At 39.0% G+C, this 21,362-nt stretch overlaps 2 protein-coding genes across 2 annotated transcripts; one reads left to right on the forward strand and one right to left on the reverse strand.

Annotated features, from left to right (window-relative positions):
* Positions 1–294: 294 nt before the first annotated feature.
* LOC116290614 (uncharacterized) lies at positions 295–21,185 on the forward strand. Its single transcript, XM_089038809.1, has 22 exons — positions 295–502; positions 2,686–2,899; positions 3,106–3,272; positions 3,756–3,953; positions 4,090–4,251; positions 4,467–4,589; positions 5,550–5,684; positions 6,101–6,226; positions 6,840–6,971; positions 7,461–7,586; positions 8,208–8,348; positions 8,778–8,912; positions 9,386–9,520; positions 9,699–9,842; positions 14,611–14,688; positions 15,436–15,558; positions 16,303–16,422; positions 17,670–17,789; positions 18,291–18,419; positions 18,901–19,027; positions 19,764–19,900; positions 20,779–21,185. Exons 1-22 carry the CDS (start codon positions 418–420, stop codon positions 21,000–21,002), a joined length of 3,081 nt encoding a protein of 1,026 aa, XP_088894935.1. The 5' UTR covers positions 295–417; the 3' UTR covers positions 21,003–21,185.
* LOC116290615 (LIM domain only protein 3) lies at positions 9,861–12,906 on the reverse strand. The gene is made up of 3 exons (XM_031697687.2): positions 12,547–12,906; positions 11,102–11,318; positions 9,861–10,914 (listed from the first exon to the last, which is right to left on the reverse strand). Exons 1-3 carry the CDS (start codon positions 12,548–12,550, stop codon positions 10,635–10,637), a joined length of 501 nt encoding a protein of 166 aa, XP_031553547.1. The 5' UTR covers positions 12,551–12,906; the 3' UTR covers positions 9,861–10,634.
* Positions 21,186–21,362: the final 177 nt, after the last annotated feature.

Consider the following 21,362-nt stretch of genomic DNA (forward strand, 5'->3'; position numbering starts at 1 on the left):
CCCTTTTTTGTTTGAGAAGGTCTTCCTAATTCCTTACCTCCTGAGACGTTCAAAATCTACAAAGATTCCTCGAAAACTCGTGATAAACGCATTTGATTTGATCGAATGTTCCACCCATCCGCCCAACTTCCGAACTTTATCAAAAGAATCCGGATTTTTTAAATTGATCGTGCGCCAGGCCAGATCGATATTCTGGCTTACCAAAAATGACAATGTGAGAGAAAAACATGAAGCACATACCAGAAAGAGAGAGAGAGGTCACTGAGATATAGGGTTACGTTCAGAACACGCAACAAAAGACGAGGTCGGGTTTCCAGATCTGTTCGCTTGTCGTCGTTAAGCGTCAGAAACTCTCGCGCTGTGGATTCCATCGTAAAAATATTCTTTGGAGCAGCCTAGTTATCGATTCGCAGCGACATGACTGGCTTTATTTGGACTAGGAGATGCCTTTCTCTAATTCTTGTGTTTGTAGTCTTTATTGCCTACGTAGGACTGACTCAAGGTGAGCAATCATGCAATACAACTATAACGCCGAATTAGCAATCATCCTGCGAATTCAAATCATATTGAAGTTATCTTACACATGATGGGAAATCCTCATCCTTCGTATTCCAACAAACCTTTTATCGGGTATTTTATACTTCGTGTGAATTAAGAATGTTTTGATGCACTAGATAAGTGAATACAAACAGTACACTTTTATCTTAAGTAGCCAGACTTCAACCACTTCAAATCATTCGAGTTTGTCTTCTCGGAATGCTTTGCTTTGTCTTCAATGAAGCATTTATGAAGACCCACACCAGAGCTAAACTGACGTGGCTTTTATCTTCACAAAAAACGCGAGAAATATTTTGAAAATATTTTTACTTTGAAATTATGGACGTGTCATTTGTGTATCAAAATACCTTGCATACTCTGTGTCCTAGTGGATCAAAAACAGATTTTTCACTTTAAACATACCAAATTTCCGCAACCAACAGATCTGGAATATTTTTCTCGAGCTGAAAGTTCCCATAGTTCATACGACATACGTTTCTTAATTCTGATTTGAATTCCCTTAAAACTGAAACGGAAGCCTCGAGAGGCAGAATACAATGAAACACAAGACCACTTTTACCATTGGGACGAAGCCGCGTAACCTCAGACATCACAGAATTTTTGTTCTTTAAGTAGGTATAGATTGAATACGCGTATTACTCAAGAGTTTCTAGAAATAAGGGGTGCTGAATAGGTTTGAATTAGTCTCAGATTCTGGTAAACCATAGAGCAACGCAATTCCCTTGGACTATCTACCAGAGAAATCGCGGTATGCGAACTGGAGTTATCTGATTACCAAGTTGTCATTGGTTTTTAAAGTTTTTATTTTTTATTGTACATTAGATCATAGACGCATGTTAAAGTTGCGCTTTATAAGTTTCAAACATTTAAAAAAGTTCTTATTGTTTTTCAATTCTTAAATGCTAATTTTAAGAGCCCAAAATGTGAAAAGCATTTAAATTATTATTTCGTGGTTGCCTTGCTTTGAAATTCAATATTATAATAAGTAACAGGATAAGAAAGATATTATAATTTCCTGTAAAATGTCAAATAATTGTTGATCATCTTTTTCTGTTGTTTGTAATACAAGCAAAGACTTTGTCTGTCATAACAAGTGATATAATCCTTTCATGTCAACTGCTATTATGTGGATATTTTCTTGACAATATCTTTCTTCTCTTCTCTTGTCTTGTCTTGTCTTCTCTTCTCTTTTGCCCAATTCCTCGAACTATTGTCAAGCAAAACACATGACATGCGATCATCGGGTTAATGAGTACTCACGCCTTACATGACGTCAAATTTGTGCTAATAGACGTAGTTGATCCTATCGACAGGAAACTATCCTTCAAGAGGTATAGACACGTGTGCCTTATAAAGTAGTTGGCGCGCGGGAAGAGAAGTTTCGCCAGGTTTGTGGTGTGGCGCGCATCCAGAAAGCGAGACCGCTGAAAAATGACATACTTAATTGGGCCGTGATGCGCGCATAACCAAAATGTGACACTCAGGTTTATAAAACCAATAGAGAATCCCATTCCATCGTTTTACAGAATTAGAATGAAGTAAGGAAGGAAGCAAAGGGCAAAAAGAATCAATATTAAGGATAGCACTTTTAATAACGCTTTATTTTTCTATGGACGCTTGGGATATTTCTTGCTTGCTTGCTTGCTTGCTTGCTTGCTTGCTTGCTTGCTTGCTTGCTTGCTTGCTTGCTTGCTTGCTTGCTTGCTTGCTTGCTTGCTTGCTTGCTTCCTTCCTTCCTTCCTTTCTTCCTACCTTCCTTCCTTCCTTCCTTCCTACCTTCCTTCCTTCCTTCCTTCCTTCCTTCTTTCTTACCATGCTTCCTTCCTACCTTCCTTCCTACCTTCCCTCTACCTTCCTACCTTCCTTCCTACCTTCCCTCTACCTTCCTTCCTACCTTCCTTCCTTCCTACCTTCCCTCTACCTTCCTACCTTCCTTCCTACCTTCCCTCTACCTTCCTTCCTACCTTCCTTCCTTCCTTCCTTCCTTGCCTCCTTCCTTCCTTCCTACCTTGTTTCCTTTCTACCTCCTTTCCTTTCTTCCTTCCTTCCTTTCTTCCTTCGTTCGTCCGTTCCTTCCTTCCTTCCTTCCTCCTTTACTAACCTATTTAACTTATTAATCTTCATCAGCTGCCATGATAGACTGGGTAAACAGATGCTGCATCAAAGGAAGACAAAAAGCAGAGAACTTCAAAGGTCATTTTGAGGTTTGCAACAAAGATGACTTAGACAGGCGCACCTTCACAAGTGTCATGGATAGGATGGTGTGTCGAATGTCTGAGAGAGTCTGTTGCGTCAAAGAACTACAAAAAGTAGCATGTGAACGCGGCAAATACCAGGCGTTGTAAGTCGACACTCGTTATACACAATCATTGCAATATAGACCTCTTGCGCACACTACATCCCAACAAAGGGGGCCAAAGCAATAAAAAAGTTTGAACAAGAAGCCGAAAAACAAGACAGCTATTCTTGGATCTAGGTGAAATAGGTGTATACACAATGATATATTTAGTATTCGCAAGATTTAAATACCACTATTTGTTATTCTAGCCAAGCAAAGTCCTGTGCTCGACCTCACGGGAATGCTGGTGCTGATCGTTACATTGAGTGCTGTGATTGTTGTGCTCTGGGTATCAAGGCTCGTTCAGTTGGAGTGGGCTGTGATACGGTCAAGTGGAATGATCCATGTAAAACAGTTTACCAGGAATGCTGTTCTGGTAAGTCTTATTCTAGCATATATATGAAGAAATAGAAAACGCGCGCGCGTGCTGTGTGTAGTTATAAAGCACGCGGGGATTGCCAGAACACGAGAGAAGTGTTAGGAGAAGCACGACGCGTAGCGGAAAGCTTCTCGATACTTCTCGAGTGTTCTGCCAATCCCGAAGTGCTTTATAACTCCACACAGTACAGCAAGTAAGTTTTTTATTTATTTTATAAAATGCAAAGGGCGCGTGCGTGCGTACGATGAAGAATATTTACGTTTGGTTGATATTTTTTGTTTAAATTGCAAACTAGAAATCCATTGGACAATCCATGCCAATAAAGCAAAGTGACAGAAACCTATTTTCAACATGGTTGCACATTAATACCACAATGGCAATGTTTATAAAGATTACGACCACGTTTATAACACGGGTTGTATTTGCCACTGTAAGATAAGCAAGCTTTTCAATCTTCCTAATATCTCATTTCCCTCATAGGCCAGAAAGTTACCGCATCGCCCTACTTGACATTATCACCTCCGATTTTGACTCCTGCACCGTCTACAAAACAACCAATAGCACAAAGGTGTGCTGCGGGTGTTTGTCAGCACATCTGTCGGGAAGACAGCTCAAGAAACCCTATTTGTTACTGTCGTAATGGTTACTTTATTGCCAGTGACAGCAAAAACTGCCTTGGTAAGACAGTCAGTCAGTCAGTCAGTCAGTTAGTCAGTCACTCACTCACTCAGTCAGTCTTTATATTCCATATATATTCCATATATATTCATTCTTTATTCATTCTTTATTCATTATAAACTTTTTTTTACTACAGACGTCAACGAGTGTACGATGAGTACTCCGGTGTGTTCAGATGACCAAAAATGCATCAACACAGAAGGCTCTTACAGATGCATCCCAAAATCAAAGCCAACACCTACCTTGCTGGCTGCCTGTTCTAATGATGGATATGAACTGGTACGAGGATCCTGCCAAGGTAATTTTATTTTATTTGACTTTCCTGATCTAAAACAGCTTCAAAGATCAACACGATCGTGATGTATCCTTCATCACTTTTATCTAGTGTGCACTCCCTTTAGTTTGACCCGTTTTAATTTGGCGGGAAATTAGTCACGTGATCTGCCCTCATTCATTGCTAAGTACCATCAGATCTTTCTCGCCTGAGCACTTAATACTATTGTCGTTGTGTAGATATCAACGAATGTGAACGAGGTACCTCTACCTGCAGTAGCGAACAGACGTGTGTCAACACCATTGGTTCATATCGATGTACTTGTGCGCGAGGTTATGAAGTATCTGGCCAAAGATGTGTCGGTAAGTCGAGTGGCAATCTTTCCTCTCTTATATATTCATTTCCTAATAGCCAGTGGCTAACAAGCATGTGAACGACTTGGTTTGGAATTGGAAGCTGATCGAAGCATCGCGAAAATCATTTATACTACAATGGAAGTTCTCCTTACAGAAACCAGTATATTACGGACGGACACCTCTATATTACGGACACCTCTATATTACGGACACCTCTATATTACGGACACCTCTATATTACGGAAACCTCTATATTACGGAAACCTCTATATTACGGAAACCTCTATATTACGGACACCTCTATATTACGGACACCTCTATATTATGGACACCTCCATATTACGAACACTTCTATATTACGGAAACCTCTATAGTACAGACACCTCTATATTACGGACACCTCTATATTACGGACACCTCTATATTACGGACACCTCTATATTACGGACACCTCTATATTACGAACACTTCTATATTACGGACACCTCTATATTACGGACACCTCCATATTACGGACACTTCTATATTACGGACACTTCTATATTACGGACACTTCTATATTACGGAAACCTCTATATTACGGACACCTCCATATTACGAACACTTCTATATTACGGAAACCTCTATAGTACAGACACCTCTATATTACGGACACCTCTATATTACGAACACTTCTATATTACGGACACTTCTATATTACGGAAACCTGTATATTACGGACGGACACCTCCATATTACGGACAGATATTTAGGTCCCTCTAAATCATCATGATTTTTTGTTTCATAGACGTGAACTCTATATTAAGGACACCTCTAAATTACGGACACTTTCTTTTACTTGTCCTTCCATGTCCGTATTATAGAGATTCCACTGTATGTATATATATAAAAGGCCTGTTTTGATCTTTCTTGCTTTTATCTCCAAGATCTTCTCAGTCCTTGGTGTTTTTATATCATTTTAATCAGACAAAGATGAGTGCAGAACAAGTGAGGCACGATGTCCTCCTGGTAGTGTGTGCAGAAATCTACCTGGCACCTACATCTGTTCAAGACCTAACCAATGTCCGGCTGGTAAACGAAAAACGGCAAGTGGTTGTGTTGGTAAGGACTATAGAGCTCTTTGCCTTCGTTGTTTGTTGTCCCATTTCAGACCATGTGATGCCACTCTTTGGAGTTGATTCTTTGATATGTAAATATTTTAACAAGTTCATCATAAAAGATTAACAATTCGTGCCGTCTTAATTCATCATTTGTTGTATTCTCTTTTGGTGAGCTATTGATATCAATCGACGTCATTACTGCAATAAAACTTTTTTGCCCCATAATTCCTTGCCATCCAAGATGGCAGCCGTATCGTCGAAGTAGTCCATTAGTCCATAGGACTGACAGCGCCGTGCGCCGTTTTTTTTCACAACCCTACGAAATCAGACTCGCCTAAGAATTGACGCGATGTTTTCCTATTTAGGCCTCTAGTTTGAGCGCATTTATTAAATAAATAAATAAATTTTTTTTTCAAGATATCGATGAATGTGCCGGTGGTAATTCCCCGTGCGGTAGCGATACACGATGTATCAATACTGATGGCTCCTATCGCTGCGTTCCATGCGGGAAAGGATTCCGAGCAGATAACAACAGATGTGTAGGTCAGTTGCTCAAACCAAAACCCCACTTAATTAAAGTGCTGTTACCCTTCTTTCAATGGCATACACCTATTTCGAAAAATCGTTGTCATCGCCAAAGACGATATGCAATAGGTCATTCCGAGACAGAAATGGTTTCGACGACTATAAACAACATTGAATCAGCTCAACACTAAGGTCCATGTTCTTGACGAGAATAAGAAGCAGAAACACAAGTCATTCCAGCTATTCTTAGATCTTGGAATGACCTCAGTATCTCCTATTGCTCTTTGCCTTTATCGCCTATTGCCTATCAAATACAGCGTTTAAGGGCTGGTTCCCAATTGCCCCACATCTATAAAATATACAATAATAGTGATCGATAAATAAACATAGCTTAAGAATGTGATTTTTTTTCAATAATAAATACACATATATATTAAGAGCTGAGGAGCTGCAAATGCATGTTTCTTCCGAAAGCAAAACCCAACATAAATTCTACTTTTATCTGAGAGACAACCGTGCCCAGGTTAACCAAGAGGTTGTTTCAGGGTGTCAATAAAATATTAAGGTGTCACTGAATACATGGCATTAGAATAAGTGCTCATGCATTTGTTTTATTTTATTTTTCATTCAGACAAAAACGAGTGCACAAACGGAGAAGCGCGCTGCCCCCAGAGAACAGTCTGTAGAAACACACCGGGATCGTATACTTGTACTCGTATTACATGTCCAGCAGGAAAACGATCAACCGCGAGTGGTTGTGTTGGTAAGCAAAACGATGTCTTAAATTTCAGGCGAAATAGTCCCCTTCACGGTTCCCTGCGCCATCTTGAAAGGTAGCCGTGCCTTTGTATTGGAGCGAGACGAACGGTGAGCTTGCAATGATAGAGACATGCGAATAATTGTCTAAGGTATTAAAAAAAAGGTCCCTAACTTTGCATGCTCACCGTTCGTCTCGCTTCGATGCAAAGGCACGGCTACCTTTCAAGATGGCGCAGGGAACCGTGAAGGGGACTACTGAATGTAAACTACAGAACTACCAGATGCGCTTAAGTAATAACAGTATTGCTAGAAGACAATAAGGTAGCTAGGGTGGATAGCGCTATCCGACGGACAAATCTTATCCAATGGATAACTTCATTGGATCCACCCTTCGTACAACCAGGCCAAGTTCTCAAATGGTTGTTTCTAAATTTTGCTATTTGGCTGCTTTGCTGAATGTCATGTCATTGTTACTTTGCTTTCTTTGTTTAAGATATCGATGAATGTGCAACAAATCTCGCTAAATGCACTGGCAACAGAAGATGCATCAACACAGACGGATCCTATCGATGTGCCCCATGCCCCACGGGTACTCGGGCAGAGAATAACGCGTGCGTTGGTAAGTTGTGATCTAGCTTGAGTTACATTAGCATGTTAGACACAAAACTTGGTTGAATACAGCTATCTCATTGCATGTTGTTGCATGTTGCATGTTGCATGTTGCATGTTGCATGTTGCATGTTGCATGTTGCATGCTGTTGCATGTTGCATGTTGCATGTTGCATGTTGCATGTTGCATGTTGCATGTTGCATGTTGCATGTTGCATGTTGCATGTTGCATGTTGCATGTTGCATGTTGCATGTTGCATGTTGCATGTTGCATGTTGCATGTTGCATGTTGCATGTTGCATGTTGCATGTTGCATGTTGCATGTTGCATGTTGCATGTTGCATGTTGCATGTTGCATGTTGCATGTTGCATGTTGCATGTTGCATGTTGCATGTTGCATGTTGCATGTTGCATGTTGCATGTTGCAGGTTGCACGTCCAGAACAAAACGAATTTTTCCTAAACTTTGTCTACACGTTTTACCAACATATTTTCTTCTGTGTTGACATTATTTACACATGAATATAATACATTTCAAGCAGTAAGCAACATGCAATATACAGCATGAAACATTTAACAAAACCAATACCCACTTTTTTTAAAAAGCTGTTTAAAGAGTGTGTTTGTTGCAGACATTGACGAATGTGCTGAAAATCGATATCGATGCCAGTCAAACCAGAAGTGCGTCAACACGCCCGGTTCATATCGCTGCGTTGATGTCCCAGTAATAGCTTGTCTTTCGGGTTATGAGAATGTTAATGGAAAGTGTGTAGGTAAGTTAAATGAATCGACGCCAAGATGCATGTTCTCAACATCTGGAAACTCATATCAAGGAGTATGGCGCACATCATGAAAAAAAGCGAACAAACGATAGAAAGATTGACGAGATAAATGGATGGGTGGATGGGTGGATGGGTGGATGGGTGGATGGGTGGATGGGTGGATGGGTGGATGGGTGGATGGGTGGATGGGTGGATGGGTGGATGGGTGGATGGGTGGATGGGTGGATGGGTGGATGGGTGGATGGGTGGATGGGTGGATGGACGGACGGACGGACGGACTGACCGACCGATTGAGGGAGGGAGGGAGGTGCTAGATAAGAGATAGATTAATGGATAAATAGGTGGGCAGAAGATTGATTGGTTTGTTTGATAATTGAGTTAGAAATAGTTAAAGACTACGATATTTTATTTACCTTTTAGACATTGATGAGTGTGTAAAATACAAAAGTATATGCCCGAGCGGAAAACAATGTAAGAATGAAAAAGGTTCCTACTCTTGTCTTTCTCAATCGCAATGTCAAAATGGGTATAAACTGGTGAATGGCCGTTGTGAAGGTTAGTATGTAAAGCGCACTATGAGTGGTCTAAAACTGCGTTTCCTTGAGAATAAAGCACTGCGCTTTGCAAATGCCATTTGCGCGCCCATGTGAGTGTAAGAGAAAGGGTACTGAAAACTGCAAAGTAGTTTTTCTTTCTGCTAAATATAACAAAATAAACAACGCGTTCTTCGTCCTTCATTCAAGAATAGACCTCTTGAAGCACGTTGGGGAATACAGCTCACTATGTAGGGCAAAACAAAGGTTTCCAATTCTCAGGAGAACGAAATTCTTTTGTTTTGTGCTTCAAATTGAGCTCCATTGAATTCACTTGCCAGGAGGGTTATACGACACGTAGGGAGCGCCAATTACAAGTAAAGCCCGCCCATGGCTCGTGCTTTTCTTCACACACAATGCTTTCGTCACTTAGTGCGCCGATTTTTCCTAGCGGTTAATGACGTCATTTTGTCACGTGTTCAATTTTCTCTCCAGACATTGATGAATGCGTTGAATATAGAGTCAGGTGCCCAACAGGCCAAGTTTGTTCCAATATTCGTGGTTCGTACCGATGTGAAAGACGTCAGCAATGCACCTCGGGATATGAGTTTAAGAATGGTCGTTGTCTTGGTACGTATCTTTGGTGAAATAATATTTGTTGAAGTTCTTATAGCAGCACAATGGATTGATCGTTCTCAAAATTATCTTGGATGTTGGCATGAAAACACAAAAGAAATCAGACTTTTTCTAGCCACTACTTAATTCCCTGAGGTCATTAAATCTTGTTCTTGTTTTGATGGTTTAATAGATATAGACGAGTGTACTATTTCTAATGCTTGCCGCTCTGCTGGCCAACGATGTGAAAACTACGCGGGCTCATATCGCTGTGTCGACGTCGTTTCCCGCTCGTGTTCACGTGGTTACAAACTTGTCGATGGAAAGTGTGTGGTCTGTAAGTACTCAAACGATATTGATATTTTATTTTGATTTTATTATTTTATTTTATTATAAGTTTTTTCTCTATTTCTCTTTCACATGCATTATTTGACATTTATTGCCTAGAATTATTTTCATATAATCTATTACATATACACTCCTTTTAGCCTGTAAGTAGCTTAAAGCTTTTCGTGGCAGATTATTGGCAGAAAGAAAGATAGACATCTATAATTACTGACAATACAAAATATGATTATTAAAAAATGTATACCAATTTATAGACATCTTATCTTTTAATACTCGTATGTATTTATTCCTGTGAAATTTACACCAGGCTAATACACACGCTCGTATTCGTATTCCTAAGGGAGATCTGGTACGAAAATCTTAGCACGAAAACGAGGCTGGTGGGTCAATGTGTTTAGAAAACCAAGACAATAACGACCTCTTTTCTTTGTGCGAGGGCGTGAGTGTTTGCTTTCCTTTTTGGGGGAGGGGTGGGGCAGGACTAGTCTCGTTTTCACGCTGACCAGTTCCAGTCTATTCTGATTAGGAGTACTATACCCTAACACAATTCGTCGATAAGGCTAAGGCTAGTAATTCACCTATTACGCATCTTCTGATTCGTCAATACTTCGTCTTCTGCGTTCAAGTCTGAACGGTTGGATCTTACAGACGTTTGCACACAGGTATACAGCACAGATTGACATGATAGGCTCTCGTGATTGATTGCAAACTACAAAGATTGGCTATGAGTCTATTCACAATTATTATCTCGTTGGTGTCTTTGATATTTTTATCTCGATGTTCAATTAGTCTTTAAAGCTTTAGCGCTAGATTTTATGGTTTTAAGTGTCAGCTTATCGTTCACCTTCACTATAGCGTCCTGTGCTTTCTTGGCGCATCGATCGAGGCATAGTACTTTGTTGTCATGGAAACAGAAAGCTTCGCCGACGACTAGTCGCTTTCGGCACATTTGGCATCCAAAGCATTCGATGTGGTAGGCATTTTCCCGCGCTCGCATGACCAGCTCGAAGGCTGCGATTGGTTTACTGCATTGTGAGCATTTCCCAGGAATACCAAACAGCCTGGGAAACGAAAGAAATGAGGGAATAAGTATCAGTTAAGAACAGGTTGAGGGTACCCTTATCCACACCCCCGGCTATCGAACCAAGTGTGTGAAATCTTGTTGCATCATCCAACTCAGTCACACTTATATATAATCTTATAATTCATATATAACCAACATAGAGGTCAAGATTGAATTCATCTTACCTTAGATAATCTCGCTTGCAAAGAATTAAGTTAGATTTACAATAAAGGCTGGACCCGATATCACCAAGTCTGCACTCACAGCACGCACACTTCAAGCACCCTTCATGCCAGAACGAGTCTAATGCCTTCAGTACGTATCGATCAGTGATTGGCTGATTGCAGGCTCGACACATCCGTTGATTAGTTTGGATGTCTTGGATTGCTACGTCAACAGAATCTAAATGAAATAATTACTATATAAGCGACAATTGGCATTATATTATTGAATGAAAAAAGCGCAGGAATTTCGCAGTGACCGTAGAAAACGTAACTCATCAAGAACTAAGCGCGCAAAGGATCTTGGGTCAAAAAGTATCAGTATCTCTGTTCATGTCTTTTTCTCGTTTGAAAAAAATTGGAAACTATTTCCAAAACCAGTCTTTAGCAAATCCTCAAAGAAATCTTCAATAACTGGACTGAAAATAATATAAACACAACAATGGATGCATGCTGGATTGAAGAAAGGTTTGAATAACACAACACTTCGGCTATAGTCCTCAATTACTAGTTTTACTAAGAAAGTGAAAGTAACAGCTTACAAATCGTAATATACATATACGAAACTGTGAAAATTGTCGTATTTTCATTTTTCATTTTTTAGCACACGTTTAGAATAAGTAACGCGTAAGATAACACAGAAAAAAATACGCTATTACCTGGATACTTTGCTATTTAATTAAACTGTCGATAACAATCAACTATCCATTTCTGTTTTTTCTTATGAATTTTTAAAATTTCTTAATTAATTTCTTTGCCATTTCACTTGCACCAAATTAAAAAAATGTGCTATCTTTATTCCTGTTGGATTGTACATAGTTGATGCTTTCAATCTTTCTTCTTCCTGCATAAGAGTTATTTATTAAGTCCACTAGAAGGAGGTTTCTAATTATGGCAGGAGAGATAATTTTTGTGTCGATATTGTATTTTGACTTTAATAGTTCCGAATGTGACAATTACGAAATTTAGTCTTAGTAGAAAGCCCAGGAATAGACTCTTATTTACTTACATAAAGACAGAAAAAAATAGGATTTATAAAATTTTTGAAGACATATATTGGTCTGTTTGTAATAGCAAACTCAGTCCAGTTTCTCAAGCAAACGGTCGATGAATATGTATTTATATTTATAGGATATAAATGACTCATTCTTTACCGTACCGTTAAAGCGATGATTTCAGCGAATATTTAATAGTGTAGTTGTAAACTGGCCAACTTCTTATTTAAATTGGTTATCAGCTGTCTACAACGTTTTATAAAGTTGTTTCGCTTTTTTAACCTAGCCTAGTTTAGTAGCAGTCGAAAATACTCGGTGGGATTCTTTGGTCAACGTTATTATCAATAATTATAACATCTCGCTCTCGTAGACCTTAAAAAACTGCTAACCATAGTTTACTTGACATGTACTTACTCATTTTTAGTACTGCTAGTGCGACGTGCTGAGGAATTAGGTGGACCTCGGAGTGTTTTCTCTCTCGATCTCGTAGCCGTAAACTACTTCGGTGTACTTTCAGACAAAGCTAGAGATCTACAGCATTACCGCCGCGAGGCAAAAACACAAGTTTCTTATACAATTGACAGCGCTTTCTAAATTATTTATCTTACTAATTGCCTCCCATTTTTATATTCCAGCTAATTGAAAAATGCTTTTTGTCACGTCAGCCTCAAACTAATATCCGTCTAACCAGCTCTATGACAATTCTTTTTATTTCGAAGAGAATTAAACCGTCAACAGCAAAACTACTGGCTTTTCTAAGGCTTCTTATGGCAGACAGACGAGTTTAGAAGTGTTTTGTACCTCGCTTTAAATTTTGTTTGGCCATTTGGCCATTGTCCGAATGATAATTAAAATGAAAACAAAACAACAACCACAAATAATTAGCGTTGATTGAATTGCCTTGACAATATTGATCTGACGTTTTGGTTCAATTCATATCTCTAATTAAGCCGACTTTCATAAGCCGAACTCTGATACTTAGTAAACAACACATGTGGATAGAGAAGGAGAAGTTTTTTTTTGTTGCCATTAAGTTGAGTGTTCAAAGGCGAGAGAAGAAGTAAAAACTCATTTTTGATCATTCTTAATCTGTATAAACTAGTTCATCGCTGTATCCGAAAAACTCTTTTCTTTTAAACACAATGCATTTCTATCCATTTGTTATTCTCTACGCATCAGGCATTTATTCAGGAACCAATTCGATACTACATACATAGTTTTTCCTTTAAGAAAATACAATTTTGCTTCGCCATTTATGACACACTCTCTTAATCAAGCCATAAAAAAGTTCATGCCTGTTTTCACCAACTATTAGAATAGCACTATTTGAACAGAACAGTTATTGACGTTTTCAATGGAAAATTAACGATTTTGTAAGCAATTCATTAGTCAAAATAAGGCTAAAGCTTTTAGACGAATTCACCCAATTTAAATTTCTTTTCCATTTTCGAATTCGTACTCGTAGACTATTAGACTGACCGCGTACTCAACCAATATATAATATATTAATTTTGGTGTAAACAAATAGATTCAGAATTCAAACTTCATCTCGGCTACAGCTGCCAGTGTACTAGTTCGATTAATCATAATTATCAACACAAAAACCAGAGATGTGTGTGGGCATAATTTATAATTATCGCATTGACTTGTGACATTTCTTTTTTGTATTCAATAATGCTTAGCTTTGAACAAATTTGTTCACAAAATCAACCAAAATTACTCTTAAACATCGATCAATCCATTTTCATTCACTTATTATAGGTAAAATTCAGCTGGATTTTGCTGTGTGTGTGAGAATACTATTAAAAATGTGAGTGGTGTGTGAGTTAATGTTGATGAGAGACGACTGAAGACAGTGTACGTCTGGGCTGCGGTAATTGCTATGTATATGGATCTTGAGTTAACAAAGAAAAACCTTTTACTGTCTTCAAACTCATTAGTCTATCTGGCAGACTACAAATATAACAACACATGCTGCATTTTACCGGCTTGCTTTCAAGGTTTTATTTTCGGGCTTGTCTCACTTATCTCGTTTTTTCTTTACTTTTCCAGTGCCATAGAACGCATAATTCGTGTTTGGAAAAAATAATATTTAATTTATTTAGCATGCATATTTTAAAAATTATTTTCTAAAATAATCTAGAATAAACAAATGTTAAATTTCGTTTATTATTTGTAATTTGTTACTAGGATTTTAAAATATCTATCTATCCCTCCCTCCCTCCCTCCCTCCCTCCCTCCCTCCCTCCCTCCCTCCCTCCCTCCCTCCCTCCCTCCCTCCCTCCCTCCATCCATCCATCCTGATATTGCCAATCGTCTATCCCATCCATCCATTCCACTCCATGCCATTCATCCCATCCCTATTCTCAATCATGTGCACCTGTCGCCAGTCGTTTATTCTTAATATCCCCAAAACACCTTGGATTACGTTACATCATATTTATTCAACTTAAAATGACGGGTTGTTATTCGATGCAGCTGACGACCCCTGCGCCGATATCCTATGTCCAAGTGGATATGAATGTAAACTCAAATCCAACAGACCGGTTTGTAAAGGTATGATTGCATGATAAACTTGTCCCACCCCTCAACGCATCGACACCCTAAAGGCACTGACACACGGTGCAACATTGCGCGCGACATTGCAGGCAATGCTGCTGAAGTAGGATAGTTTTCTACTTCAGCAACGTTGCGTGCAACAAATTGCGTCGTGTGTCATGGCTCGCAACATCAATTGACCTAATTCACTATGACGTCACTGCTTGTTTATGTCGGGGATAGAATCGCCAAATCCAATAGAAAGTTCAACTAAATTTGCTCCTAGCGGAACAGTTTAATCTAAAATGGCCTGGTTTTCAGATATAATATGTGTTAATATGTACTAAAAAAATATTCTGAGCGTTTGCTGGCTATTCTACTTCTCTTCGTGGAATGATACGGGATTTAAAACAATTTTCGGTTAGTTTGCGTTGATTTGACCCCGTCCGACGACCATGATCCTTTGCGTTTAAACAATAGATTGTTGAAGATTGTTTTGATGTGACGTCATAGTGAAGTAGGGCAATTACATGCAACATTGCGCGCAATGTTGCACCGCGTGTGTACGTAGCTTAAGACGTTATACAAATTCATAGATTTGATCTCTGGCAACAATCAAGTGTAGAAAGTCCATACATGTAATTTTTCTCTCTCTTAGATATCGACTAATACCTCTTTGGTCCCACCCCTCCCCCCAGCAACACCCTGAGACGTTATACATATTTATAGACAGGAAGCCCACACAAGTATCTGTTTTCGTTTTAGATATCGACGAATGTCTTAGAAACCCGTGTAAACGCGACGAAACGTGCGTCAACAAACCTGGTACTCACCTGTGCGTATGCAAATCTGGTTACGAAAAAAACCAGTTTGACCGCCAATGTAGGGGTACGTATATCCAGTCTTTGCGCAACACAAAAAAGTTTTTCAGTGCTTATGGGAGACTGGGTGCTAATCGGCTGCGCGGCGACTGAGTAAAGCATTTCGGTATAGACCCCTTGCATATGACATCAAAGCAGCGTGTGGGGGACAAAAAAAAAAACAACAACAAACAAACAAACAAACAAACAAACAAAAAACAAAAACAAAGAAAAGAAAAGAATTTTAATCTCCTTAGAATTGCAATTTATTGTTTTGTCCTGCATTCCAAAGTTCTGCATCTAACTGCCATCTAACTGCTAGCCCTTCTCAGCTGGGCTTGAGACAGTTTCTTGAATGCCTCAATTTCCCCACTAGCTCGGCATCGGCCCTGATGCTCTGAGCTAGAACAATTTCATACACCCAAGGGCAGAAGGCCTTAATTCCCATCAGGGTCCGAAGTCCATACGCCGCCTCAGCTCTGCGGCCGATGTCTCGGGGGTATGGCACAATAAAATCGAATTTTTGAATTTCCTTTTTTGGAATTAGGTTGGAATCTCACCGTATCCACATGAGATATTTTTATTCATTTCATGATCTTTGATCTTCAAATTATTTGCTTGATCGTATTTTATTCGGAGAAAAACGTTTTTAATTATTAATTTTTTTCCTTCCATATTTAATGTCGACCCCCGCGCTAAACAAATATAAATTAGGAGTAAATTAAAAGAAGGACATGATAACAGCAATAATATTTTTCTATTTTGATTGCAGATATTAACGAGTGCTTTAGAGGATATTGTGAACACAATTGCGTTAATTCACCCCCTGGATCATTCACGTGTTCCTGTCATCCAGGCTTCAGGCTGGATATTAACAAAAGATCATGCATTGGTATGTCAGTACATGATGATGTGATGATGTGATGATGATGATGATAATGATGATGATGATGGTGGTGATGGCGATGATGATGATGATGGTGGTGATGGCGATGATGATGGTGGTGATGATGGTGATGATGATTATGATGGTTGCTGATGATGATGGTGGTGATGGTGGTGATGGTGATGATGATGATGATGGTTGGTGATGATGATGGTGGTGATGGTGGTGATGGTGGTGATGGTGATGATGATGATGATGATGATGGTTGCTGATGATGATAGTGGTGATGGTGGTGATGGTGGTGATGGTGATGATGATGATGATGATGGTTGGTGATGATGATGGTGGTGATGATGATGATGATGATGATGGTTGGTGATGATGATGATGGGGATGGTGGTGATGATGATGATGGTGATGGTGGTGGTGATGATGATGATGATGGTTGCTGATGATGATGGTGGTGATGTCGGTGATGGTGATGATGATGATAATAATAATAATGATGGTGGCGCTAAAATTCATTATACATAATGGGGAGAGAGCTAGAAGGAGGATAACGTCTTGCCGTTCTACTTTAGATATAGGTGTATCTGAGGGGGTTGGAGTTATATAGGGCCCATGCATGCTTGGAATGGATTGGTTTGAAAGCTCAAAATGTGTTATATAAGACTTTGTAAAGGTTTAGAGTTATCATAATCCCCACCACCCAGATCCTTTCTTTCCATTTAACGTCCTCGGCACGCCTCACATGATTTATTTAATTAACGAGGGAGAGGAAAGAACGTCATTACATATATCGGTCATCGTTTTTGTGGTTTATATCTTGGGCGTATTGTTTTCTTGTTTCAGACCAAGTGTCATTCTCTTGAGAATAAATTCATGTGTCTTCTCATGCGCAACCATTAAAGCAAAGAAATGATACGCTATAAGGAATGGCACATGGTCTGAAATGGGGAAACATTGCGCTTAATTAATGTGATGGTGTCAATACACCTCCTCTGCTCCGGTGTAATGTTTTCCCATTGTATTTCTGACCACCTGACATTCACTTGAGAATAAGATTCTTTGTTTGAATGGTATTCCTATTTATGAGTCTCATCTCATGCGCAACCATTAAACAAATAAATGATACTCTAGGGAATGACATGTGGTCTTAAATGGTTAAACATTACGTTCAAAGTAATGACGGCTATTAGTTTTTTGGTAACGTTAATATTTCTAATCCAGGTCTTTTGTTAATTCCTTCATAGATATTAACGAGTGTGCGACTCAAAGGCCTTGCCAGAATGGCCGTTGTACTAATACGCGAGGCAGCTACTACTGTTCTTGTCATCAGGGATTTAGGCTAACTGCTAATGGCCGCTGCGAAGGTATGTTCTGATCCTGAACGCAACGACCTTTTTTGCATTATGTGAATGATGATACATGATGATGATACATGATGATGATACATGATGATTATACATGATGATGATACATGATGATTATACATGATGATGATACATGATGATGATACATGATGATACATGATGATTATACATGATGATTATACATGATGATTATACATGATGATGATACATGATGATGATACATGATGATGATACATGATGAAAATACATGATGGTGATACATGATAATGATACATGATTATGATACATGATAATGATACGTGATGATGATACATGATGATGATACATGAGAATAACACTTGATGATGGTGGTACATGATGATGATACATGATAATTCGTGGTAATGATCGATGATGTTGATTCTCATGGTTCTTCGTTACGATGCTCCTTCTGTGATCGATGATGATGATGATGATGATCATAATTAATGTAATTGATCACAACCCTATAATGTTTTTCAGACATCGATGAATGTAATGCAAACGTCTACGGAAGGCCTTGTGAATATAACTGCACCAATATTGTTGGAAGCTACAGATGTGAATGTCCATCAGGATATGAACAAACAGCCGATAGACATTCATGCCGTGGTATGTTGTTCACCAATAGTAAATATGGTTATGCTGATGCACCTCTCAGTTCAAAGGAGGGTGGGGTGGGAAGGGGTGGGGTGCGGCCGGTGGTAGGAAGGGGAGAGTGTGGAGTTGGATGAGTGTTCATGTTCCTTTTACTTTCGGTGATTGTTGGGAGACCGATCTATTTTCATTTAATCCTTATTCCTAATGTATTTTAAACCAATCATAAAAATTCGTTACAAACAATGCGAAATGCCCCAGAGGTGTGGGGGAAAGTGGGGGGGGGGGGGGGGGGGGATGAAAAATGTGCAGATTTCGTACTTAGTTGAAGGTAACCAAGATTTATGCTCTTTTGAGCTAGAAAACGGAAGACTACCTTGAACTACAAAGTCCAAGGAAGTAATACACATTTTTGCATTCTTTGTAAATCATGATTAAGGCTGCCTGTTACTTTTGCAAGGCGACTTCTTGTTAAAAATACTATATTCCCCCCCAGATATTGACGAGTGCAAACAAGGTTCAGCAATCTGTGGTCGTGGGACGCTCTGCCGTAACACTAATGGCCACTACCGATGCATTCCATTCTCCTGTCCTCGGCCCTATTATTCATTGCAAGGTGATAGGTAGGCATGGCTTTGACTCGTTAAGTGCATATGTCACATCAATCAATATTTTCATCATTGATTCTCGTGACCTGAATAGTTAGATAGTAAAATATTCTTACATGATTTGAGTGATGGATCTTTGAATGCCGGTTTAGACGGTACGATTTTCGCCTACAACTATCGTATACAACACGCTCGCGTCTGTCGTAGGCGAGTTGTAGACTTGATTTACACGCTACGACTGGAGTTGTAGGATGGCGCGAGCGTGTTGTATACGATAGTTTATACTTCCAATATGTTAATGAGTGTGACGTCAAAAGAGGCATTATTATTATTAAATATACGAAACTTTTCTGGGGCAGTAAAATATTCTGTATAAAAAATCATTGTCTTATTCATACAAGGTTTATAGAAAGATCATTGCAAGTTTGTTTTCTCATAATAATCAGTGGTTCAATTAACAAATGATGACAAATAAACTCAAATGCCTCCTATGACATCACACTCATTAACATATTGGAAGTATAAACCATGATATATCCAAGACGCATCACTCAAATTCATGTAAAAATATTTTATCAACCATTAATCCATTCACTTATTGTAGAATGAATGCTGAAATTCTTGATTTGGATGCCACAGACACTTAAATAGGAGACCAAACCTAACTAACCAGATTCCAAAAATCCGCAATCCAGCCAATCCATATTCCTTTAGAGAGAAAACTGCAACTTTGGTTTTTGTTTCTTTACAGTAAATGTCTGCGCAATTGTCCTGAAGGCGACCGAGCTTGTTCGCAATTAAAGGACAAAGTGTATCAGTTCTGGACCTTCAATATCGTAGTTGGTTCACCACCAGGGAATATATTCGCCTACAAAATAATTGCTCAAGGTATGGTAACAAGGAAATGATGATTTACAGTTTTGCAGGGTTAATTATAATCTCTAACCACACTATAGAGAAAACCGTTTGCGCATGCGTGCCTTTCAGCACGTTTTCTAAAAATTTAGAGTTTGAGTGAGAAAATAAATGTTCGTTTTCTCCGAGTATACAAAAAAATTCGCGAGTGTAATGATAATATGAATTAGCCTCAATTACCCCAAGTTTTGGCATTTTCTGAAGTCCATTTATCAGGCATGTTTGAAAGTCAAATTTACATATTTTTAAAATAGTACGTACACGTTTCGACGAATTTGCATACGGACTTAGCGCATGCGTAGACGTTTTTCACTTGTGTCATCTCCACCTCCCGCATTGCACTTCCCGTGGTTGTATGAACTCTATGTAAATGACTTACAGCAAACCTTATTTGAAACTAATTAGCAATTAGTCCTCGAGCCCGAATGGGGTATTGACTAAGGCCATGAGGGCGAGAGGACTTATTGTTTTAAGGCGCGATTACACGGTGAATGCAATTTTCTCTGCAGACACAAGTTTTAGGAGTGATTACATAGTGATTGATTAGAACGCAGCACTGATGATAGGCTACTAGTTGGATTGGACTAATTATATTTATATACATTAGTATATTGCTGATAGACCCATTCGCCTTGGGGTTAACGGTTTTCCATTTAAAACCACGTGTTTGCCATTACTTCAGGACAAAATATTTATTTGTTTTCTGTGGCATTATCCATATTAACTTCATTTCAAGCATTACCTGTCAACAAAGAAATCATAACAAAGAGAATGACACGTGGTTAAAAAACGAACACTGTTCCCAAACTGAACAAGTCCATTAATCCCACATTTTATAATTTGATTCCTAGGCTACAGGAAGCCAGATATTCGGTATAGATTCCGGAGAGGGAACGAACTAGGTCATTTTGAGATCAAACGCGTTGGTGCCGACCAAGCCCAGATATGGAACCGCATTACCTTCAGACAAAGGCATGATTATGTCTTAGAATTTGTTGGAGAGTTGTTTGATGGGGGAGACTTGATCTCTAGATACGTACACACTCTTTATGTATTTGTCTCGGCGTATAGATAGGTTGGTATAAATAACTAGCTCTAGATCTAGCTAGGCTAACCAGCTTTACTTGTTAGTTAGGCGGCAGTATTAGTTAAAGGCAATCCTTGCTAAACCGATAAATGAATGACTGCATTTGCAGTTAACGTGTTCAGCAACACCTGACAATATTAGGGAACACATTAAAACAAAATAATGCAACGACTTTTTTCCCACTCATATAAAATCTGTAGTAAAGAAAGTAGCATCATTATGATACCATGTGTAAACCAAAAGATCGATGTCACGACGTGTAACGAATTTCTGTTGTAATGGGGAAACATTATATGATAATCTGTATAGGAAATCGCACGATATTCTCGTACAATTCGGAATTTATAG

This window comes from Actinia tenebrosa, unplaced genomic scaffold (assembly GCF_029948245.1).
Source record: "Actinia tenebrosa isolate PJP-AT-01 unplaced genomic scaffold, QUT_ActTen_1.0 PGA_scaffold6__47_contigs__length_16458017, whole genome shotgun sequence".
NCBI lineage: Eukaryota > Metazoa > Cnidaria > Anthozoa > Actiniaria > Actiniidae > Actinia > Actinia tenebrosa.

Excerpts from the sequence above, each read along its gene's own strand:
- LOC116290614 (XM_089038809.1), top strand. The coding sequence starts at position 418 with ATGACTGGCTTTATTTGGACTAGGAGATGCCTTTCTCTAATTCTTGTG. Across the intron at positions 4,252-4,466 it reads GGTACGAGGATCCTGCCAAG|ATATCAACGAATGTGAACGA; the intron begins GTAATTTTATTT and ends GTCGTTGTGTAG. Across the intron at positions 9,843-14,610 it reads CGATGGAAAGTGTGTGGTCT|CTGACGACCCCTGCGCCGAT; the intron begins GTAAGTACTCAA and ends TATTCGATGCAG.
- LOC116290615 (XM_031697687.2), bottom strand. Across the intron at positions 10,915-11,101 it reads TGCAAGCGAGATTATCTAAG|GCTGTTTGGTATTCCTGGGA; the intron begins GTAAGATGAATT and ends TTCGTTTCCCAG.